Source organism: Perca flavescens, chromosome 21 (genome assembly GCF_004354835.1).
Source record: "Perca flavescens isolate YP-PL-M2 chromosome 21, PFLA_1.0, whole genome shotgun sequence".
Lineage (NCBI taxonomy): Eukaryota > Metazoa > Chordata > Actinopteri > Perciformes > Percidae > Perca > Perca flavescens.
In genome coordinates, this window is record NC_041351.1 from 28,849,135 (window position 1) to 28,874,479 (window position 25,345).

General features: G+C 39.7%; 1 protein-coding gene across 2 annotated transcripts; it reads right to left on the reverse strand.

Moving 5' to 3' along the window:
- Positions 1-232: 232 nt before the first annotated feature.
- Positions 233-21,231, reverse strand: bms1 (BMS1 ribosome biogenesis factor). 2 transcript variants are annotated; one of them, XM_028568523.1, is made up of 23 exons: positions 21,109-21,231; positions 18,975-19,155; positions 18,466-18,656; positions 18,045-18,124; positions 17,541-17,729; positions 17,253-17,395; positions 15,940-16,061; positions 15,203-15,396; positions 14,462-14,604; positions 12,439-13,019; positions 10,764-10,865; positions 9,652-9,803; positions 9,424-9,505; positions 9,060-9,139; positions 8,406-8,609; positions 7,767-7,955; positions 5,893-6,073; positions 4,655-4,713; positions 4,413-4,535; positions 3,918-4,065; positions 2,520-2,695; positions 815-976; positions 233-544 (listed from the first exon to the last, which is right to left on the reverse strand). In XM_028568523.1, the coding sequence occupies exons 2-23, from the start codon at positions 19,145-19,147 to the stop codon at positions 317-319; spliced, it is 3,702 nt and encodes a 1,233-aa protein (XP_028424324.1). In that variant the 5' UTR covers positions 19,148-19,155; positions 21,109-21,231; the 3' UTR covers positions 233-316. The 2 variants fall into 2 exon arrangements, with proteins under 2 accessions (XP_028424324.1, XP_028424323.1); XM_028568522.1 differs by having other exon boundaries at positions 8,406-8,612.
- Positions 21,232-25,345: the final 4,114 nt, after the last annotated feature.

Genomic DNA, 25,345 nt, shown 5'->3' on the forward strand with positions numbered 1-25,345 from the left:
TCCACATTTTATCATACCTTTGAGCCAGGTCATGACAGACTAAAAATTATTATGGGTCATATTTCTGTATCTCTTTTTATTACTGTAACATCCTGAGCATTATATTTTGAATACTCCATATGCTGAGATCACCCACAAAAACACCAATGATCAGTGGGAGAACGGCCCCAATATTCAAATACACAGGTACAGACAGACACACATTTAATTAAAACAAGTTTCAAAACACAGATCACTTTTCCTTTACAACTCATGTTTAATATCAATACATCTAGAAAAATACAATAAAAATGATTCTGAGTCCAGATTTAGTGAGTTAGTCATCCTGGGGTGCCCCCTTCAGACTGGACCTACTCTTCTTCTGGTCCACCTGGCCCTGGATGCGGTACAGTTTTTTACGTGCCTCCTTCTGTCTCTTCAGCTTGGCCTCCTCCTGTTTCTCCTTCTGCTGCAGGAACTCCTTGTGTTTGGCATGCTGCGCTGTGTGGGCTTTCTTCCTCTTGTGGTTGTGGACTGTGCTCAGAGCAAGGAGCAGGGCCGCCACCTTAAGGAACAGGACAAGAAAACAATTGCTTAGAGATAAAGCCATGTTATACTACAGGATGTAGTCCGGGTCACGCTGTACACAACTTATTTGCACAGTTTTGGCCATTATTTCTATCAGTTACGATATTTGAATGGTAAGAACTGTACACACAATACTGTTTATGTTGTCAGATTGGTATAAATCAGTGCTATGACTGAGGTCATAAATGCTCACTCCTAACTATGGATGGAGCCGCTGCACTGAGACTTTAGAGTCCGGTTTCCTCACCTTCTTCTCATGAGGCTCTCTGATCACACTGGGCCTCTGGAGATCTCGGGGCATCTTTCCTTTGGGTTGCTGCTGTTTGGGTTTGCTCTTGAAGGGCAGGGCCTTCTGGAGCTCCTTGGGGATGTGGAGGCGGTTGAAGTGCCTCGGAGCTCGGACCACCGGCTGGAAGGGAAAGGGATGGATATGCTTGATCAAGTCCGGATTTAGGATTACTGTTAGGTTAAGGACAGGTTTACAGATACTTTAACTGCATGACAACTCCGTAAGCAGTTTTGCCGTCAAGCTCGCTAACACTAAATACTAATGCTGATACACATACCTACTGATAGACATAAATACACAATGGAATCTATTTTAGGGCTGAAACTAATGGTTATTTATTATTAAAAGGTCCCATATAATGCTCATTTTCAAGTTCATACTTTTATTTTTCATACAATTTTGGGTTTCTTCTAGAACATGTTTACATGCAGACGAAGGAGTGGAAGCCCTGCTGTGTCTTTCATGTATTAAAACACAGGTGCTCTTTGGATATTGCAAGTGCACTGTTTATCTCTCATGTGAAGGGCTCATTGCATCAGTGACAACTGATCTCAATTCCAAAATTTGTAAAAAAAAAACAAAACAAAAAACATGTCTCCTTCAAAAACAATCCAAGATGATGTTATTATATCATACGGTCTGTCTGAATAAACTTTTATTCACCCGCTGTCTAAAACGCTAGCCCCACTCCCGAAAAAGTCGTGTGTACTGTGATGGGTCAGTATTTCTGGGTCTTCCACCTCATTTTGTGGGAGGACTCCCACTAGTGCAGCTGCTGATTCAGAGAAGGCTGACCTCACAGGATGCTGGAATGACGTGAGAGGTAAACACGTTCCGTGCGCATGTGTGGTTTGTTTACAGTAATAAAATGTCGGCCGTGTGGGAGTATTACACTGTGTCGGTACAGTCACGGCACAGTGGATTGACAGAGATTTTTATTTGATAAAAGTAGTGTTACACTCCAAGGACAATATATTAATAGTTTACTGCTTTTGCAATGTCTTTCACATTTAATTTATGTTTAACAATGTGTTTTTGTTGGGATATGTACTAAGTACTGAAAGATTATTGTCATAAAGTAGGTAACGTTAGTTGTATAGCAGGCTACAAGGGCTTTTGAAGCAGTTATTTTTATGTCAAAACTGAGATTAAAGGTTGTTTGAAACATTTGTATGATTGAATTCGTGCTCATTCGAAGAATGAGGGAGAGATATTGCTGTTGCGTTTCTCAAATGTAATTCTTTGGCACTTTAATCACCACATGCAGAGTGCCATCTAGTTCTATAATCGTGGAGAGAAGGCCGACATCTCCAACACTGGGTAAGACACACCAAAACAATCTAGATTTTATTACATAGCACATATGTATTTTTCATTTTAGGGTGAACTGTCCCTTTAAAGTTAATTTTTTTCCATCACTGACCTCCTGACTGAAGAGTGCTGCTGATTATTTTTTCTTTATGAAAGCAGATCCAAACATTCGATCCATTTTAAAGACTAAATTCAATTCACAGACATATCTTATTAAAATCTTCATATTAATTACTACTAATTCCTTCCTATCAGAGCTATAGTTGGTCGGACCCTTTGGAAGGGGCTGCATCACTTAGGGCAATACACTGCTCTTAGTCGATTCTTTCATCAGATCAGGTGTCTACTCTACCTTGTACAGAGAGTCCGTGTTGGGTTTGTTGCGGATGCCCAGGTCGTGTTTGAGCTGCCCCAGGGTCCTCATGCCCGCCCAGCTGTCCTTCTGACCGGCCGGCAGCAGCAGAGAGGTGACGGGGTTGTACAGCTGAGGGACAGACACGGGGTACCAGGAGCGCAGGAACACCACGTCTGCACAACAACAAAACACATCAACATCAAGACACAACTACAGAGGAGTCCTTCACAAGCAGTAGATCATTGTAAAAAGTCAAAGTCAACTTTTGTATCCCACTAGCGGAAATTCATGTGGTCTCACAAGTCACACAACACTTCAAAATATGGTCCGTATGGACAATACAGTATAAAACATGTACTGTACATATAACAGTAGGAAGTTCTGACAAGCAATGACCTGAAAAAGCGCAATATTCGCGGAAGTGAAAAAAGAAATTAAAGTGCCAGAAAGTTGCATACTTGTGCAATGATGCAGTTAAAATACCAAAAACGGTTTTAGTTTTTCATTGTGCAGTCTAATAGGGGCGTTGAAATTAATCATTGCATCAGCGATGCAGTGACAGACCATAATCAGTTATTTCCTACTGATGTTACTTGTTGATTTTCCACTCGCTGCTTTTTTTTTTGTTTCCGTTATCTGCTGTGTTCAGACTCCGCTACATTCAGGAAGTGTCTTTCTTTAAGAGCAGATACAATAAAAAAGGGCAGTTCACATATATATGACTGCTTGAATTTGTTGATGAAAACCATGTGTAACAATATATAATGATATTGAGGAGGTGACGCGTTGTGATGCATCGTGATATCCAATCATTGGCAGGATAATTTAACTGAATCGTGAGACCAGTGAAGATTCACACCCCTACAGTCTGATTGCTGTAGGCACAAAGGATTTGCTTTGCTCTGGCTTCTGAAATCTATCATCTGACCTGCTACGGTTTCTGAATTTCTGATGGAGAGGATGAGCAGGACCACTGAGGATCTGATCGGTCTTCTTTAGAATAAGCTCATTGTACAGCTGAGCCGCAGACACCTGGTCAACCCTAATGATCCTGCTGGCTGTCTTTATCATACACTGTAGTTTCTTATGATCTTGATAAACACGCATATTTCCAGAAGCGCAAGTAAAGCCAAAGGAGAGAACATTATGCAGAACAGATTTAGAAAACATTTGAAGAATGTGACTGTCTATTATAAATTGATTCAGCTTTCTAAGAAAGAACATCCTCTGTTGCAGTTTCCTAAAGTTATTCCGTGCACATTCATTAAAAATCAGTTATTATATATTATGGCCCTAAGTGAAGTTGAGTGTGACCCCCGGTCTAATGTGTTGGTATATTAGGACTATGGAATAACGGCAATTATGGTGAAGATGACGAGTAAAGCAGACACTCACCACTCATAAGCAGACGGTCCTCAAACGTGGCCCTGTAAGCGCCTGGCGGTGTAGACAGCGCCTTCTTGATCTGACCTCTGACCCCTGATACTGTTCGTACAGACGCCCCTTCAAATTTAGCAACCTCCAGCACCGTGTTGAACATGCCCTGTGAACACAGATGGAGAATTTAAATCAGAACACTCCAAATCAGTGCTTCTTCACACTGTCCGGCATTTTCAATGGAGAAACAAGCACTAGCAAACTACACACAAATACGTTTGCATTTTTTAGTTCAGGCCAGAGTTTGCATATGCGTTTTATTTATCAAATATATGTTTTATTGTCACGTCTGTCTTTAATGTATGTTTCTTAAGCAAATTATATATGTGTGTATTTTTTCCTATCACATGTAATTTTTACCCCTTTTTATATGTTTTCTTAAAAGCTGAAAGCTGTAGATTAACCGTGGACCTTAAATGAGATGTAGATAAAAGTAAATACACGTTTCCCTACCTTAATGAAGGAGGTGTTCTTAAAGATCTTGTAGGGGTAGCCGATGAGTTTGAGCTTCTTCACTATAGTCACAGACTTATCCAGGTCCAGGATGACTCCTGTGGCTGCAATACGGAAATTAGCCTGCAGAAAGAAAACAGGAATTTGGGCAACTGGAAATGTTCTCACTTTTACTGGCACGCTATTCATCTGAAACAGCTGTTCACTCTCACTGCTGGAACTAGAGTGAATAACGGACTTACTTTAGTTCCTGCTACTGACTGCACAGCCAGGAAGCCGGTGCCCTGTGGCGTGACAGGACCTTCAGTGAGACAAAGGGGGAGAGAGAATACTAGTCATTATCAGAAAGAGCTGATCATTATTAGACATGACTGCAAAACAATTATAACAGTTGAGGAATAAAAGTCTCATTATAGAGGGAGAAATTACATCTACTGACTTTACAGTGCCAATGCTAATTAATCACAATTTGACCCTTTGTCTCGATCAATTAGTCCACGAACGCCTGTAACATTGGATAAATGTATACGATTATGTTACATGATTGTGCCCTTAGTCGAATTAGGCATTAAGGCAGTCAAATTTGAGAAATACTACCACATTGTTGTGTCATTATTATAGTGCATGTAACTCATTAGGGCCGGACTGATATCAATTTATCAGCATGGCCAAAATATCAGCCAATATTATCTTTTCACAGACAGATCAGTATTTGTGTATGCAGTGCCTGTTCAGAAGGTGCCTGTTTGGAAGAGGCTGATTGCTTGGCCTCCTGTACTGCTGCTACAGAAGGCCCCCACAGTAACTCAACTGTATACTACTGACACACTGAGTACTTCTACTTCAGAGGAAAACACTGTACTACTACATTTACCTGATGAGTCATGAGAAATGTTAACGGTCACATTGCAAATTCAGAATTTATTTACACAATATCACAATAAAAATATGATGCATTAGATGCATTATGTTGAGTCGAAAGCTCCACCCTGAACAGACGTGAAAGTAAATGTTATTACATTGTGCAGATAATGCCTCTCTTTGACTCTTTACTTTAATAAAACATTTCAATGCAGGACTGTCAGTGGGTTACTAGTCTCACTTTGCCAGACCTTCCTCCACAGCACTGTGGAGGAGTTGTCTGGCAGCATTAATAGCATGTTTGTCTAAAGCACATATATCACAAGCACATATCTATCTATCTATCTATCTATCTATCTATCTATCTCAGGAATGTCTGTCTGTGTGTTATGCGCATATCTCTCGAACCGTTAGCCCGATAGATTTCAAACTTGACAGGTGTCTTGTAACGGGCAGGAGTAAGTGCAGTGCCAAGTTTGACATTGTTTGGATTAGCAATGCAAAAGACATCATTAATATATATCCGTAAAAGAAGCACACATTGGCTTTTGCCGCCCTAGTTATGGCCCATGACAAGAAATGGACAGCAACAGTGTAGTGTGCTTTAACTGGGCCTTACCCCAGATGGAAGCTCCACAGTGCATGTGCTGCGGCGTGTATTTGAGCAGACGGTGGCGTCCGTTGTGATCCTCCATATGGTAGAGGGGGATGGTCTGGAAGCGCCTCCAGCCCAACGACAAGATGAGGGGGTCCCGCGTCTTTAGGATGCGGTGATACCAGCGGTGTTTCTTCAGTCGCATCTGACACACACACACACACACACACACACACACACACACACACACACACACACACACACACACACACACACACACACACACACACACACACACACACACACACACACACACACACACACACACACACACACACACTTTTAAAATGTAAGCAAGAACATCTAGGAGGAAAATTAGGGCTATTATATGAACTGTATGAAAAGAAAAAATGATAGGGTTAGGGTTACTTAACATCCACTTTAAAATAATTTGAAATGAACACATTTGCATGGTGTCAATGATGGGGCACTTGCGCACATCTGATAAGGATGTAAGGGTACATCCCAAAATAGAAAAAGGTTGGGATTCACTGGTCAAGGTAGTTCTATTTTCATCTTTGTGGTGGAATTTTCCAGAAACACCATATTGTGGTATGATGAAACAAAGGTAAAGCATAGACAACATCCGGTCATAGGTCACAGGTCAGGTGAGGCCTTTTGGAGGTCTAGGGGCCTGCCACACTTTAGCATATATCCGAGAGAGAGAGAGAGAGAGAGAGAGAGAGAGAGAGAGAGAGAGAGAGAGAGAGAGAGAGAGAGAGAGAGAGAGAGAGAGAGAGAGAGAGAGAGAGAGAACTAGGCTTTAACATCTGTGTTTAGGTGCCTGCAATATCTTTGTTTACCTTAAAGGGTCAGCTAAACGTAACGCCTTGAAGACAGGAACTTCAGAGAGCTGGGATGGCACTGTACGATAACACATCAGGTTAAACTGTACTGCCTGCTTAACTGTCTCTGTGACTGAATCTTTACTAAATGCTTCTGTGGAAGTCATCAAAATCTCCCGAATCTTCTTCTCGTATATGAAATGAGTTGTGCTTCTCCTGAGTTTTTCCTTAACGATCCTGATTTGACTTTAAATCCCAGTAACACCTGTGATAAACATTGCTGATAGATGCTCAATGAAAAGTGACAGTATGATAATCAGTTCGCCCCCAATCGCACCCCGTTTCCATGTGATCATTTCATTGCGCATTTGCCACAGCACAAGAAACTTCAGCCTTGCATATATAATCATATAAACCAGCATCTCTTTTACATTACTTGGTGAAATGAACAGGATTACTGTCTAAAATGCAATCATCTATTATAGATGATTGCATATATATAGTATATATCTAATTCAACCTTCTTCCTTCCTGGCATCTCTGTACAGTTTGATGGGCAAACATACCAGAGTTCACTTAAAGGTGCTGTAGGTAGGATTGTGAAGATCCAGGACTCAACAACTTTTCAGTCCCTCCCCCCTTTCTGCCCTTTCTGCCACGCAGCTAGACACCCCCACCCCACCACCCTCCCCTCTGGCCCTGATTGGTGCATCTGAACAGGGAGCTGTGGATTTTTGCAAATCACACTACAGGCTGTAGGTGGTCCCAGAGGAGATGGATTTTTATTTATTTATTACCTGCTTCATGTAGTTCTACTGGAAGATAGGGTCAGTTTCAGCAAATATGACAGAAAGTTAGTTTTATAAGTCGTACCTACTGCATCTTTAAATCCTTCCCAATAGCTTAGTTATGGAAAAAGCCTAGACAAGATGTAAATGATCAGCAACCTCACAGGACAGTAATAATGCGCTTTGAGTGTCTATGATAAAGCGCTATATAAATGTAATAAAATAAAATAATAAATAATAATAGTCATATGCAAACAAAACATACCTGCAGGTATCCTACGTTGCCCTCACTGGAGCCCAGACCTCCAAGGATGATGGGATAATGGGGATCAAAGTTGGTGACAAACTCGCAGGGCAGAGAGGAGATTTCCAATCTCACGTACATTCCTGGTCGGAAGCCTTCGTACTGCACTCTGGTCTCATCGTCCACATCCGCAAACTCTGCCCTGTTCAGCTGAGGACAGAACGCAGGAAAAACACTCTCATAAAGAAGCCGGGAACATACGAATCTAATCAATGTTTCATCATAGATCCTTCTAAATCTTCTCAAACTCCGGACCAAGGTCCGCATGCGGACCAAACTGCAAGTAAATCCGGACGGAGTACAAAAAAAAAAAAAAAATGTCATTAAAACGTTGGAGAGAGAACAAAAATAAAAAAAATAGTACAAAATACCAGTACCAAAATAGGTCTAAAATTTGAGCAGGAAAACAGAGAACTTGTATGTTGCTTAAAAGTTAAAAAGGGAGTTGAATAATGTTATTGCCAATCATTTTGGACCTTTGTGCAATATGTTTGAGAACACCTGTTGTAAAATGTATACTGAATCTTTATCAAATGAATGAATTCCAGCAGCTGCTGTGTATTACAGAACAGAGACTCTGCAGAAGGCCCAACCAGGTACCTCAGCCTGCTTCTGCATCTCCTCCTTCAGGTCATCAAAGTAAGTGGCGTCTTCATTGTCGTACTCTGCGTTGAACCGCTCCTTCAGCCGTTGTTTCTTCTCCAGACGCTTCTTCTTCTGGACCTCGTCATCATCCACCTTCACCAGACTTTCTTCATTATCATCATCATCATCAGCGGCATCATCTTCATCGTTCTCACTATTCTGCTGTTGACAGGTGTACAAGACAAAACATCATCTAACTGAGCAGTGTTGTAATGTATTGTAACTACAAATACTTTGTTCCTGTAAATTTTTGTCTTGTAGTAGTATGGCAGTACTGAAAAACTTTTTCTATATACATTAGTACAAAGTTCACTATAGCCACGCACCCAGAACCTGGTCCAGTTAATACAAACAAACAAAATGAGGTTAAAATTAATATCTTGAAATGACAGAGAGGAGTTTTGTGCCATGATTAATATGAAGTATTAGGGAGAGATGTCATTTTACATGACCACTGGAACACTGGATATCAGTATTGGAGTGGATGCTGTGTTTTAAAACACAAACTATAATCATAACCACATAGGAATATTGCATTATGTTTCAATGATCAGTCAGTCAGTGGAAAATTACCTTGATTTTTAACTATTCCACATAAATAAGACGTACCTCCGCCTGATCCTGCTCCCCAGTTTGGCCCTTGTGGACTTTTCCTGTTTCCAAATCCTCAAAGTCACCATACAGCTCCTCTAGACACAGCAAAACAACAACAACAGACTGCATGTTAGAGTCTTTAATGCTATCACACTGGCTTGGTTCCACATCAAAGGACTCCGTTATACTGGGATCTTTCTTAATTGAAGCTCTAAATCCAAATTGCTTAACCCTGTCAAGTAACCCCCTCACACATGTCTGGTACGGAGGGTTCCACACTGTTTCAATTATAAGGGTTTATAATTTTATTTAACCATAAGTCAAAAATTTTAGATCTGTGTGTTTAGCGGAATGGATTGGTTCTTATCTCCTTTCTTACCATCCTCTTTCAGCAGTGTGGCAGCATCTTGGTCCTCCTCCCACTTCCCTGTAACAAAGCAGTCCCTGATGGAGTTAAGCATCTGGAAGGAAAAAAAAAACCATGGCAACTTTTAAGTACTTAGGTTTTCATTTCGACATCTTTTTGTATTTGTTTTCATATCAACAGCACATTAGGAACTCAATACTCTTAACTGTCCCAGTAACACCGGTGTAGCAACCACTGTACCTCCTCCAAGTCCCAGTTGTGGGAGGCGTCGGGGTCGAAACGGGAGCTGTCGACCCCATTTGCTTGGGACTTTTTGCTGTTCTGAGGGCGGCTGACTCGAAACAGCCCCCCCAGCTCCTGCTCCTCATCGTCAGAATCATCTGCCTCTACAACTAAACACAAAAAATATGATAATTATGACATGTTCTAGAGACACTGAAAATCAATGCGGCTCATGAGTTTAGGAACCCATGCTAAAGTTGACTGAAAAGAGGAATATAAAAAAAAAAACATCTTTTGGAAATTGATCTTAATGCCTTAATTAAAAAAAATTGGAAAAATCCAACCTTTAAAGGACACCAATTTTCTTTGTGAATAAATAATGTATTGTACCTAAATAAATGTTCTTCCTTAAAATACAGGGAGGGCATAAGTATAGACACCCCTATGTTAAATTCCCATAGAGGCAGGCAGATTTTTATTTTTAAAGGCCAGTTATTACATGGATCCAGGATACTATGCATCCTGATAAAGTTCCCTTGGCCTTTGGAATTAAAATAGCCCGCCCACATCATCACATACCCTTCACCATACCTAGAGATTGGCATGGGGTAGTTTCAACTTCATCATCACATACCCTTCACCATACCTGAAATAAAACCATGCTAATCTCTAGGTATGGTGAAGGGTATGTGATGATGTGGGGGGGCAATTTTAATTCCAAAGGCCAAGGGAACTTAATCAGGATGCATAGTATCCTGGATCCATGAAATAACTGGCCTTTAAAAATAAACTCTATATTTTAAAGGAAGAACATTTATTTATTTACGATACATTATTCATTCACAAAAGAAATTGGTGTCCTTAAAGGTTGGATTTTAGTCAACTTTAGCATGGGTTCCTAAACGAAGGAAAAGAATATTAATTATTTGGAACATAGTGATCGCTTAGGTATACTGTGTAGAAATGTATGATACCAAGATATGGCCAATATTAATAAGAGCTAGGACAAGAAACTGTCCAGGCTGATAGAAGATAGCAACTTATCACAGATATAATGGCATATTCTTAAAAACACAGAATTCAATAGAAATATATATTCATGTGGACATGCAACCAGAGCCTTGGGTTACCTGAACCATAAACCAGTTTTCTCAGATTGGGGGCAGCTTTTTGTTGCCGTAGAAACGCTTCTGATGCTTTCTGCTGCAGACCTTCCTTCCATCTCAGACCCCCTGTGGACGGAAACAGGAGAATGAACTCAAGTACAGAATGATGAGAACAACAACTGAACCTCAAGATGCTACTTCAGTATCATCGGTAACGTTTCCCCTGACATCAAAACACATGTTGAGCTACCTTCGGGCTCGGTTGAAGGCTTTACGTTCCTTGTCCCACGACTATACAGAAATCTTGAAAGAACTCCGACAAGCTTTCTGTATTGTCTGAGCTGACACGTGGAGCGAAATAAACCGTTTCTGTACAGCTACACACGCTAAAGTACACCAAGAAATTACAGTAACAGTTAGGGCTGAACAATGAATCGTTTTCAAGTCAAAATCAAAATTTGAAAGAATGCAAGTAGCTGATTGCGAAGTGCGCGATTAATTGACTGTGCAACATTTAGTTGAATAGTTACTAATAATAGTTGACTACTTCAGTTAACATTATCATAGAATGTGCAATATGTAGATACTGCTATTGAACTGAGGCCTATCAGAACTGTCAGTTTACAGGAAAGTATAGATTTTTTTTTTATTGGAACTGTTTTTTATTATAAGCTTTTGTGATAAATGTTCTGTGTTTGACTGTTCAATGTGCCATGCTTATTAAAAGAGAAACACAATGCTGGCAATTCATATCTATGTTCTCATCCCTGCATAAGAATATAAAGCAGTTTATGATGGTGTCTCATGTCATAATACTCCATGACATGTTTTATCCGTTATACAGTGAATATTAGAACTTTAGCTAAACTAAAAAAATAATAATTGCAAATCAAATCTCAATATCTGGCAGATATAAAAAATAAAAAAAATAAAAAAATAAATAAAAGCAATTACATTTTTTTCTCCAAATGATTCAGCCCTGATAACAGTGTAAAAAAGAGAGCTGAACAATAGAGCTGAACTGAATAAACATTATCACCATAAGAAACATTAGCTGTCCCGGAGCTGTTCTTCCAGCAGATGTAGTTTGCCAAGTAGTGCTCCATAGGGGCGCCCTGGTAGCTCACCTGTTTGAGCGTGCACCCCATATACTGAAGCTCAGCCCTTACCGCAGGGAACCGGGTTCGAGTCTGACCCGCGGCTCTTTGCTGCATGTCTCTCTACACACTTTCCTGTCTTCAGCGATTCTATCGAATAATGGCCAAAAAGCCCAAAAAATAATAAAAAATAAGTAGTGCTCCATAAACTTAATTTAAACAAACATGGGCGAGAAGTCCTTAAAGTGATCACTGGTATTGGATCGGTATGCCGTATAACCTGGTTTTAGGTATCTGAACCAGTATCAGAAGAGAAAGAGTAGGTCTAGCGCAACCTTTTGTAAAAACTAACACTTGGAAACAAAGGAACACATCCCTCACTCCGGATCTGGACTCTTGATGAAGGTCCGGAGGAACCGAAAAGTTTTTTTGTACATAAAAGGTGACGCTTTAGCAAAGCAGAGTGCAAGAGTTGGTCCTTTGTTTCCAAGTTGATGTTATCTTCCAACGCACCTGCACACAAGAAGTTTTGGATGTGCGAGTTGTTTCTTCTAAAAACTAACACTAAAATGAAAGTAAATAAAACTAAAAACAGTATTTACCCTGCTCCTCTTCCTCCTCCTCACTCTCACTAGCTGTTTGTTTCTTCATTGTAGCGCCAGCTGCATCATCCTCCTCCATCGATTCATCTTCAGACTCTTCTTTATCATCCTCCTCTTCATCATCATCACTCTCTTCTTCGTCCTCTTCAGAACAGTGTCCAGAGTCTCCTGCTCTCACGTTGTCCCCCTCTTCTTCACTCTCCTCCTCGCTCATCTCCAAATCGTCTTCACTGTCAGCAAACGCCGGCACCTCGGCGCTCTCTTCCCTCCTTTTCTTCCCCTCTTCTACTTTCTGCTTCTTCGCTGGCGGATAGGCTGTTACAGTCTTTTCTGTCTCGTCAGATTCGGCTCTCGCGTCTATGAGAAATGTGGACAGGTTATCCTCGTCTTCGTCCTCTTCCTCTTCCTGCTCCTCCTGGTCACCGTCTTCACTGTCAATGTCGCCATCCTCATCATCATCTTCATCATCATCGTCACTGGAGCCGCTGACATCCTCCTCCTCTTTCTCAGTGAAGACCACCTTCCTCCTCTTCCTCTGGGTGTTGGGGTCCCAGACACACTCTTCCCGAGGACCCTCCTCTCTAACACACACACAAAACAATAAAAGTTGATATTTTCTGTCAAAAACAACATACTTATTACATTATGTACTCAACATAAATTGAGTGCAGTAGCAGAACATTACAGATGTTTTGTACTATTCTTTTGCCAATGGTGTGTTCCAACAAATCGCATCGGAATGTGAACATTGACAAATTGACAAAATTGTAATCATCTTCAATCGTTTTATCCTGCTAACTGTGGTTGTGTATATACTTTGACAGCAGAGTATGGCCAATAGCTTCTTTCGATAGGAACAGTAATTGAACAATTTAATAGTTTCCACCAGCTGAATCCACAATTAACTTTTGGAATCCAAGGTTCTTTTAAAACTTACATTGTCTCAAAATGGAATGAAAGTTGGAATATTGAATCAATAGTGGATTTTGAGGGTTCATTTGCAATAATTGAGTTTTAAAAATCTTGCAATGACATATTGATGATGTGTTAAACATAAACGCATAACAATAAGCTAGGCACCCTGCTACACCCTGCAGTGCCCTGCTACGCCATGAACTACTACAACTACTATTTCTAGTCAGTGATCCATTATCTTTACTATGCACGGCAGTATGCATGATCGGTCCACGTACAGTAAATGAGTCTGCGTTACCTTATTTGACAGAAATCAATGTATTTTCCTGTTATTTATTTTATTTATTTTATATATATATATATATATATATATATATATATATATATATATATATATATATATATATATATATATATATATATATATATATATATATATATATATATATATAATATATATTATGCTTGAGTAAATACAACCCCAATTAACAACACTGGTTAAGAAAAATAATGATCATATTTAAATAAATTACTGAGAGATTCCGGTACAGCTGGACGATAAAACTGAGATTAGCTCTCATATTCAAGTTTATGTTCTGCTTGTTCAACGTTGTTTGGTAAATTGCTCTTAAACACAGCTGGAGGATTTGAATTGCTATTTTTATTCTCAATTCTTTTCATTTTGGTGCTGCGGATTTTCCTTTGGGGGTGGCTAAAACCTCTTTGGGGGCCGCCAAAAATTCCTCTATGCAGGAAAAACCCTGTAATATCTGGCATGTGTCGATGAGGCTCTAATGTCTATTCCTTATGATGAGCATATTTTATGTCTCCAACGTCCCTGACATTTGTCAGACAGAAGTGAAGAGAGAGAGGGCGCCTGGGTAGCTCACCTGGTAGAGCAGGCGCCCATATATATATATATATATATATATAGAGGTTTATTCCTCAAAGCAGGGGCTCGACTCTGACCTGCGGCCCTTTGCTGCATGTCATTCCTCTCTCTCTTCCCTTTCATGTCTTCAGCTGTCCTATACAAATAAAGGCCTAAAATGCCCAAAAAATTATCTTAAAAAAAGGGTTAGGGTTAAAAATGCGTGTTGCATCTCACCCGCTCGGCTCGCCGACATCTGTGGAATCCAGGGTGGCCGAACCGCTGAACAGAGACACCTTACTAGCAGCCATCTTGGCATCCAGGGTGGCGTGCGTGTCAATGAGAGACTGGACCAGCTCTGTGGTGGGCCGCACCTCCTCCTGTACCGGGGAAATACAATACACTTGTAAATAGGGCAGCCCGATACGAGGAAAATGTGCAATAACGTTGAATATCGTGATAACGATATTAATGCGACAAATAAACATAACTGTACTCAATGCACTGTGGGTCGGAGAGAAACTTATTTTCAATTGCTCTGTAAATCTGGCACATATTGCAGAATGGACAATAAAGTTGACTTGACTTCCGCTGCTTTCAGTATTCTGCTCAAATACAACAAATTGCTTGTTGAATTTAAAAACAGGAAGACAATTCCAATATTCTTCTATTGAACAAATGTATCATTGTACCACTTAAATTAAGAATGACGGTTACATTTTCAAGTGCAGTTTTCTGCTGATATTTTCTTTCAACTAACATAAAAAATCTCTGAATGTCGTTTGCGATATCTTGCAGCCTTTGAAGCCTGCGATATGTGTAATGCACTAGTTGATATTGCGAGGACGATAAAAAAAATTAAATATTTTATATATACTGCATGTTTTAAATGCTCAAATTTGAAGCCAACCCGAAAGGCTTTTAAAAACGCTGATCATTCAGATGCAGAACACACGCTCCCATGCCAAGCACACACACCTGCTGCTGATTGACGTGGCTGGCAGGAAGGTCAATATACACCGCATCTTTGTCGTACACGACCCCCCCGACGCCAGCCATGGGTGCATAGAGCAGACGTTCCTTCTCATTCAGCGCTCGCTTCTTCTGAGCCTCTGGCAGGGCACACGGGTCTGGCAGGAAGTTCACGTCCGCCACCTGGAAGTCTCCCACACCTGCACAGACCAATAGAGATGTTTCAATACTATTTTTTCCTTTCCGATACAGATGGCAATACTTAAACTTGCATATTGGCCGATACCCAGTACCGATGGGATACCAGTGCGATACCATAATTATATATTTTTCAACAGCTGTATCCGACTATGCCTGTATGAATGGGATATGATTGCTATCATTGATGTATGAGCTGGCTCAGAATAACCCTTTGTAAAACATGAACAAATACATACAGAGAATGAATGCCATACAATTTTCTTTTATTATCTTGTTTGACAGTTAGTCATAACAGAAAAATAACATAAACTACTTTAAAGTAAAAAATAAAATAAAAAATGTCAGGCTAGGTGCATAGACTGGCCTACTCACTGATACCATAATGTAAGGCAGTATCTAAGGGATTTTCGATACTGGTATCGGAACAACCGCACACAATATGTTATTTTTACTGTTTCCAGGGCAATTTCTTTAGTGGTATTTGGGAGCATTTCTGCTTTAGACAGCATGACGCGCAGTACAAAAGGTCTCTGCTAATGTACCTGGGATATGGACCTGGCCTTTGTTTTTCAAATGTGTCCCTCGCAGGTAGCCGTAGAGTGACACTGTCCGGTCACACTTGGGGTCTGTCCTCACTCGCTCCGGGTCAGTTAAGTCCTCCATGCTGTTTGAATGCAGAAAGAAGAATTGAGAAAACAACGATTGCGTGAGTACAAAGTAAAAGCATGAAAGCTGTACATGAACTGCTCAAATCGTGGCTTAGTACAGACAAAAATGTGAAAATGATATGTAAAAAAAACATGCTGCAACTACATGGGGAGTTAGTGGATCACTGTTCTCCTTAACTTTACATCTTGACATCATCACCACCACTAGGGGATTTCAAACTCATTTTAAGGAAAAAAAAACATCTTTGGAATCTTGTTCTTATTTTAATTACTTAAGTGTTTTAAGTCTACTTGGCACTTTGGTTTAAATATTGTACTATATAGTAAATATTGTGTATACTATTGTAATCTGTTTGTCTGTCTGTAACTGATGTTGTGTATTGTCCCAAACCCCTTGTCTCAATGAGAATACCTGTACAAATAAATGGTTAAATAAAAATTATCCCATCTACAGTTCACAGAGCAAATACTGTAAATCGGCTGCAAACAAATGGCGCAAACTACTGTAGAGTAGGCACGGGCCGGTTACCGGTTTGAACATTTTCCGTCATACCGTTCCTGCGGTATGGGCTGTTTTTTTGAGCCTTCAAGGACAGAATGTGCACTTTAGAAATCCCTCTCCCTGCCAGCGTGCAGTGTGCTTCAAAATAAAATACACTGTGTTCAATGTGGGGGAAAAAAGTAGATGTTTTTTTTACCGACATTTCAAAACAATACATTTTAAAGCTGCAACTGCAATTTTATCATACGGTCAGAATATTATACCTAATCCAACATACTCAAAGCTTTTCATACATTTCATACTATAATCACAAAACACTCATCATACGCACACTTACACACACAGACGCGCCTATTCATGCTCACACACGCACCTCCCCCACCCCCATTGTAAACTGTCCCCTGTAGCGTTTAGTCACATACTGTCTTTATATGTTTTATGTTCTTTGTGTTCACAGGCTCCGTTTGTGTATGTCAAGTAGTCTTTGTATACAGTATGTTACATGTCTCTTACACTCATTTGGGTTATGTAAGGTTTGTGGGTTTTTGTAATTATTTGTATAACACCTATGGCAAAACTTGATAAAAACAATAAATAAAATGAAAGAATCCTATACCGGCCCATGCCTACTGTAGAGGATCATTTGGATGATGCGAGTCAGCAGTGTGCCGTCGGCTTCACTCACCGGTCGACCAGCACATAAGGGTGGGAGGTCTGCCACACCAGAGGACGGAACTTCATGACTGAGATGAAGCGGCCGAGGTTCTTCACTTCTTGAATCTGATATTCACCGTACACCATACCCGACAGATAGAACAGCTTGGCCCCCTGGCGGGTTCAAACACAACATCTTTAAATCGCACACGTCATGCTGTCACAGTACAAACCAGCTAGGGTTTCAATGTTCACGATTCTGTACAGAGCAAAGGGGACATGCTCAGCGGAAAAGATGGGATGATGACGTGGAATTTACCTGATAGACCTCGGTCCAGAAGCGGTGTTTGAGGTTTTTCTTGGTCTTCCTCAGGGTCTTGTTGTTCTTGAATGAATCCAGGTGAGTCAGCACACCCATGATGCGAGGGAAGCCGTGCACCTGACAGATGTTGAGGAACTCAAAAGTCTCCATCTCAAAGCCAAAGCTGGCATCAATCAGCATCAAAACCTGGAAGGAAAACAAAAAAAAAAAAAAAAAGATGCTTTTAATTCAACTTAATTTGGTTACTAATACTTCATTCAGCCCTCTAGAGTCTATTCAAATCAAGTTATTAATAGGGTTGGGCATTGAGAACCGATTCCTAATCCTAAAAAAAAAAGAAGCTTTGAATACTAAAAAAGAAAAGTTGTACAGATGACTAAATCACAAGTGCACAAATTGTGAAATATGTTTAATTATGTAAGACTGCTTCGCATCTCATTGATATCAACTGTTTCATACATTTATTAAATGTAATATTTTAATGTAAATTGAAAAACTCACCAGGTCAGCTACTTTTGCGAGGTCGATCATTGTATTAATGTCATTGTTACACTCCATGAAAGTGAGCCGACGCTTCTTTCCTACAGGAAGTATACAACGAGAAGTCACTTACCAGACACAGAAAAAATGATGAAAAACATTATGGTTTAATGCCTCATGAAGCACAGGTGGCCATAAAACATCAGGCCAAGTAATAAATAAAAAACACGTCGCTTCTGAATTCATCAATTTAAAGCTAATGAACACAAATGCCATTTTATTCAAAGAATGTCAATGTTTTTCTGTGGAAACTGTGAAATCTATGAAGCTGTAAAACCTCTACAGGAGACACTTTGTGCTAAAATATCTTAACAGCGGAGCTTGGTGGAAGTGGCCCATATCAAACCCGTGTACTTCAGAAGAAATCAGTGGCCAAACTTACCAGAGACGATGGTTACAGGTCCACATATGTCCCCGAGCTTCTGACGGGTGAAGTTTTTGATCAGGCAGCGGATCAGGGTGCTTTTACCCACCTTGGGGGGCCCGACTACTACAATCACAATTGGAGGGGGTTCCAGAGGAGTCCGGTCCACATGGGGGATGTGATGTTTTTTTGTCTTTATGTCCTGGGACCTAAAAGAATATACACAAAGATAGGGTTGCTCTGAATCTGAAACCCCAAAAATATATTGTAAATGTATTGATTTTGCTATACTACAGGCAAAAGGACAAAATAAGAGTTTACTCGTAAACCGTAATGTGCAAAATATTTTTTCTCTCGATTACATTGTTTTTGTGATGGTCAGGAGCCAAAAATACTGTACTGTCAAATCAGTGTCCCTTATTGGAAGTGAGCATAGAGGACTATAGGACTGACATTACATCTCGGATGCTACAGGGGATTAAAGACTCCATCTGTCTGACAGAGGTGTAGCAATGTAGCTGACTGACCTGTGGAAAGTCTTGGCCATGCGTACAGCCGACTGAACCGAGAAGGCCTTGGGATTGCGTTTCCGTCCATCCTCTTCTGTGGAGCCTTCCTGCTTCTTGAGCTTCTTCCTCTCTGCCTTGGGTCCGCTGTGCTTCTGCTGATGCCGCTTCTGTTCCTTAACTTTCCCGTCCATCCTGTCCACTAAAGCAAAAACTAGTTCATTTAAGTTTATCTTCATTTGTATTCTGTAGAGCAGGGGTCTTCGACATTTTTTTACATCAAGGACCCCTTAACCTTTGTGTTGTCAAAAGTTTTTTATATCAGAAAAATGGGTTTCTTTCAACCAAATGGCCCAAAAAATAACATGTATACATGGATGTACGTTGTATGGAAGCCATGCAACATTCTTCGCAGGTAAAATGAATGATTACTTCCATTACATGTTGGGTGTTTTATTCAATATTATAGCATTTGAAAAATGGTTTCAAAACAGTATCCTGACTATCCTGGGGGGGGGGCTATTTTTATTCCAAAGGCCAAAGGAACTTTATCAGGATGCATAGTATCCTGGATCCATGTAATAACTGGCCTTTAAAAATAAACATATGCCTGCCTCTATGGGCATTTAACATAGGGGTGTCTATACTTATGCCCCCTGTATTTTAAGGAAGAACATTTATTTATTTATGATACATTATTCATTCACAAAGAAAATTGGTGTCCTTAAAGGTTGTATTTTCCCTCATTTTTTTAATTAAGGCATCAATTTCCAAAAGATGATTTTTTATTCCTCTCTTTAGTCAACTTTAGCATGAGTGTATTCACTTATGCTAAGCACTGTATGTTGGACTCATGTTAAGACATTTAATTATTTTTAAAAACTTAAAAATAACAATAATTTGGAGGCCCCCCTGCAGTAACTGTGGACCACCTAGGGGTCCCAGACGCCCTGTTGAAGATCTCTGCTGTAGAGACATGAACAGAGAGCAGTAGTTCACCTATGAACAAAGGGTGGGTGACATGGATATAATCGCCTATCACAAAGCAGTCTTTATATTGGCAAGGTTTTGTCAGCTCAAGCACGTATGCAGAAACAAAAACAAGGCCATCTGAAAATTCAGTGGGAAATGTAATCTGACTGAGTGCTGATTCCAAACACAGGGGTTTCCCTACCATTATAAGGCAGCACCAAAGCCGTTTTGGGCAGCACCTAATAGGGCTGCACGATGTGAGGGAAAACAACCTATTCCAACATTATTTTATTGAACATTGAATATAATAGAAAATGCTCCAATAAAAAAGAATGGCATTTTAAAGTAGGTGGTCCCCAGTGGACTTCTTTAGCAAGTTGTGTCTTTATGCTTTTTGCGTGTTTTTTATTAATGTAATATCTTCTCTAGCTTTTCCAACATTTTAGACACAGATATGGTAATAACAGTGGTCCAAAATGATGTGAAATTGCATATTCCTTTTTTGGAACTTGGAGAACCCCTAAACCCCTTCCTAGGGGAAAAGACTGCAAACATCATATACAAAAGTTAAATCTGTGACTTTTCACATCTGGTTGTCATCTGCAGTGAAAATAGGTCACTGAAATGATGGAGGTGTTTGGAGAAACCCTATTTATTTGAAGCTGGATTTGCAAAATTTGGGAAATGCAACATTTGTCGATGTGATAGGGATATGCTTTGTATTAACGCCTCAAAAGGATTAAAGCTCAATATAGTACCTCAGGTTTGAGCGGCTGCTTTAAGTTCATTTCTGACAGTTTCATCTTCTTCTTTCACATTTATGATAAAAAAAATAAAATAAACTAGGCTAAAGTTACAGACCAACAGTTGTTTTGTGTCTCTCTTCACTATACTAAGCTTAACAAAAATATGAAGCCGCCATGTTTCAGGACTATGTAGTTCAGCTAGCTTGTTCTTATGTAGAAACACATTGGTTTGTCTTTATTTCAGTGTGTATATCAACCACAGACTGTAGAAAATGAACGGGACGAGTGAGATAGCCATCAGGGATGCAAGCTAACGTTACACACTGTGTATAATGTTAACTAGGGGTCAGTTTGTCTGCCTGTAAAAACATAAGCTAGCTCCACATATCTCTTAAATGTTTAGGGGGTAAAACGATTTAAATTATTAGTCACAATACCTGAAAATAAACCTGTTGTAGTCTGGTTCCAGTCGAAGTCGATTTTCTGCAGTTCTCACATGTGTATTTTTGAACTCCGACCCGGAAGTGTACTGAAGAGTCACTTTGCAGTAAAACGAGTGGAAACAAAATCTTTATACGGTTCCGCACAGTGTGGGACCGTGTGGGACACGCACGCGACAAAGTCTTTGCAATGGCGCCCTCTGCAGGCTGGCTTGAGAGTTAATGTGTCTCCTTTGCATTTGAGGGAGACAAAACTATTTTACACGAAGACCAGCAGAGGACAGCAATGTTATGGTTTTTATTAAATGAAAGTGAAAGAAAGTGAAGAGACGATGCCATATTAATAAACATACAACCAGTGGTAGAATGTAACTAAGTACATTTACTCCAGTACTGTACTTCAGTCCAAATGTTGAGGTACTTGTACTTTACTTGAGTCTTTTCTTTTCATGCCACTTTCTATATGGGATTAGTTTTGTGACTTTAATTCCAAGCAAAACTTCTCAAGTATCAAACAAAAAACACTAACTCAAGCAAAAAAATTGTCACCTCAAAGGTAAAACTTAAAACTTGCAAACAAAACATTTGTGTAGTTGTAAACTATTGGTCTTATATTTGTTTGATAGTATGTCCTTTTGTTTACAGTTCCCTCTGCTTCTTTCTCAATGATCAGTCTTTTGCTCTCTCCATCACGTTTGCAGTCATGCTCCCAGCTTTCTCCTTTGCGCTCCCTGAGTTTTTGCTTGCAATTCTGACACAAATATCTCGCGTGGGCGGGTCTTGCAGGGGTGCATCCCCATTGGCTAATGAGTGTTAAGGGAAAGTTTGAGTGACAGCTCAGCCTCAGTGCAGGTAAACTAACGTTAGAGACTCAGAGTCTGGTCTGGAGGACACACAAGCCACTCCACAGGGGATTACTACAAGATTAATAAAGTGTAAGTATTATTAATATATATATATATATATATATATATATATATATATATATATATATATATTATCTGTGATCTACGTTGCAAGCATGGTTACTAGACATTTGTTGTTTCGTTGTGTTAAGTTACTAGCTAGCTAGTAACTTAACAAAAAAACTTAAAGCTTTTTTAAGTTAGCATTTAACGTTAGCTATACTGCTAACGTTATCTAAAACTTGTAGCCACCGGCTACCTTACTGAGCTAATACTTTACCATGGGAATCATGTATTCTTCGTGAGGCCTTACTCAATAGAGCTGTATTAATTATCGTCTTCTCTCTGTAGAGACCTGCAGGACCCGAGCAGAGCTACGATGCTCTCCCAGGTAACCGTAGGTTAGTAACGTAGCTATATTATGGTCTATTAGGAAAAATTATTATCCAGCTAACTACTAATTGTTGTGGTTGCTATTGGCCTGATAATACACAGTATTGGTTAAGTTGTACAATGTAGAAGCTGTGAATATGATGTATTATGTATAGAGGTCGACACATACTGTACAGTACAAATGCAGTGTTAGCACTGCTTAACTGGTTCATCTTTATAGTTTTGTGCTCATCTGTACTTTCCTAGTTATGACAAAGACTGGCTATCCTAACTCTAATTACATGTCTTCTGTTGCATTTGCAAGCAGGTCAGCATAAGGAAAATGTTCATAGTGTTTTTAAAGCCTACACATTTGCTAATGGCCACTTAAAAGCAAGTTATTTTAATTGTAAATCACACAACCTTGGAAGCCTCAGTTATCAGTAAGAACTTTGTTACCATTTGATTTGTGTAAGAAACTTTATTATAATTTTCTATCACAGCTCACAGCAGGCAGACCAACCAGGAGGATGTGGGAGCAGCAGAGGGAGAGGAGCCTTCGGTCTCTCTGTGGAGGAAACACTGTGTGCGAAGGCTTCAAACAGCCAGGGTATAGACCAATAGCGTATGTATTGATCATATTTTGCTCAGATACTCAATTAACACTTACAATAACCTTTTTCTTAAGTTTTCATTGGTGTACTTGTAGTTTCTTAGTCCATTGTATGTCAATATATCCTACTACAGTATACTGTCCTGTAATTTAATTTGTGTTTACATTGTCTTACTGTAATTATATTTTAAAATGCACATAATATGTTAAAAAAAAATTTACATTCACCCTTGTCTGTTTGGTTCATTATATAAAACAGGAAATAAGGTTGAGACTATTATAATGCTTTATTTTTAGTCCAATATAAAACTTCACATACATAATGGATATTTGAACATATTTTGCTGGGGCCCCAGTGGTAGAAGAAGCTGGAACTCAGTGTCATTATTTGCAGTACATCACAGGTCAGGGTCAGTTTTTCATCACCAACAATACACAAACATACTGAGTAATTGGGTTATGTATATATTTCACATATTCAGTTTCACTTAATCAATCAATCAATCAAAAATTTATTTATAGAGCACTTTAAAATCCAAAAAGGACACAAAGTGCTTTACAGTAAGACAATAAACAAATACATAAAAGTCCTAAAATACAAAAACTCACATGACCCATATAATACAAGTACAAACAATAAAAATCCATACAATGAAACCAATACGATCAGTATAACCAAACATGAATTGTCAATTTCAGTTTTCAAAGGCCAAAGAATAAAGATAGGTTTTAAGAAGAGACTTAAAAATAGACAGTGAAGATGCCTGTCTAATGTGCAGTGGTAAATCGTTCCACAATTTAGGAGCTGCTACAGAAAAGCACGGCCCCCTTTTAGCTTGCGCTTTGTTTTCGGCACACTTAGGAGCAGTTGATCGGCTGACCTGAGAGACCTGGTGGGTCTACAGGGGTGTAGCAGCTCAGAGATGTAAGGAGGGGCAAGGCCATTTTGGCCTTTAAAAGCAAATAAAAGGATCTTAAAATGTATCCTTTGATATATAGGGAGCCAATGCAGTGATGATAAAATGGGGGAAATATGGTCGTATTTACGTGTTCCCGTTAAAAGACGTGCAGCAGCGTTTTGCATCAGCTGGAGACGAGCAATAGAGGACCCACTGACCCCCATGTACAGTGCATTGCAGTAATCCAGCCGAGTGGTGACAGAGGCGTGGATTACTGTCTCAAAATGCTGCTTAGAAAGGAATGACTTTATTTTGGCCAATTGCCTCAAATGAAAAAAACTTGTTTTAACTACTGACCTAATCTGTCTGTCAAGCTTAAGATCGGGGTCAATTTTCACCCCTAGATTAGTGACAGTTTGCTTAATATATTGACTCAAGGAACCCAAATGAGCACCAGGGGCCCCAGCAGCGCCAGCAAAAAACATCACTTCTGTCTTACTTTCATTAAAACTTAAAAAGTTAAAAGCCATCCAGGCCTTTATGTCATCAAGACACTTAAGTAAAGGACCAACAGTTTCATTCTTTTTTAGAGGGACATAGATCTGACTATCATCTGCATAACAGTGAAATGACATACCATGCTTCCTAAGTATGGAGCCAAGTGGAAGTAGATATAGAGAGAAGAGAAGAGGGCCTAAAATTGAGCCCTGTGGGACCCCACAAGACAGAGGAGCCGAGGAGGACACAAAATCTCCACAGCTGACACAGAAAGTTCTACTTTCCAAATAGGATCTGAACCATTTCAGTGCAATGCCCCTAATGCCCACCCACCGCTCTAAACGAGAGATAAGGATTTCATGGTCCACTGTGTCAAAAGCGGCAGTCAGATCAAGAAGCACCAGAATAACACAATTCCCAGAGTCAGTAGCTAAAAAAATATCATTAAAAACTTTTAGAAGAGCTGATTCTGTGCTATTTAGGGTTTTAAAACCAGATTGGAAAACTTCGAGAATATTGTGCTCATCTAAGAAGGCCATTAATTGACTACAAACTATCTTTTCAAGGATTTTTGCCATAAAGGATAGTTTAGATATAGGTCTAAAATTTCCCAGATCTGCAGTATCCAGCCCATGTTTTTTAATTAAAGGTTTCACTACTGTATGTTTCCAAAGTTTAGGGACCACCCCTGAGGAAAGGCTACTATTTAAAACTGCAAGAATAGATGGCCCTATAGTAGGAACAACCTCCTTAAAAAGTCGAGGAGAGATAGAATCATTTGGAGAACCTGAGGGCTTCAAATGCCCAACAATCTTCTGTAAAACAGACAAAGTCACAGGTTCAAGCTTTTCAAAAACAACAGGGCATAGGCCAGAGAATGAGGGGTCATAAGCCAAAGGTGAGATTTGAGCCCTAATGGTAGTGACCTTATCAATGAAAAAGTGAAG

Excerpts from the sequence above, each read along its gene's own strand:
- bms1 (XM_028568522.1), bottom strand. The coding sequence starts at position 19,147 with ATGGACGGGAAAGTTAAGGAACAGAAGCGGCATCAGCAGAAGCACAGC. Across the intron at positions 9,506-9,651 it reads ACAACTGGGACTTGGAGGAG|ATGCTTAACTCCATCAGGGA; the intron begins GTACAGTGGTTG and ends TTTTCCTTCCAG. Across the intron at positions 545-814 it reads GAGAGCCTCATGAGAAGAAG|GTGGCGGCCCTGCTCCTTGC; the intron begins GTGAGGAAACCG and ends CTGTTCCTTAAG.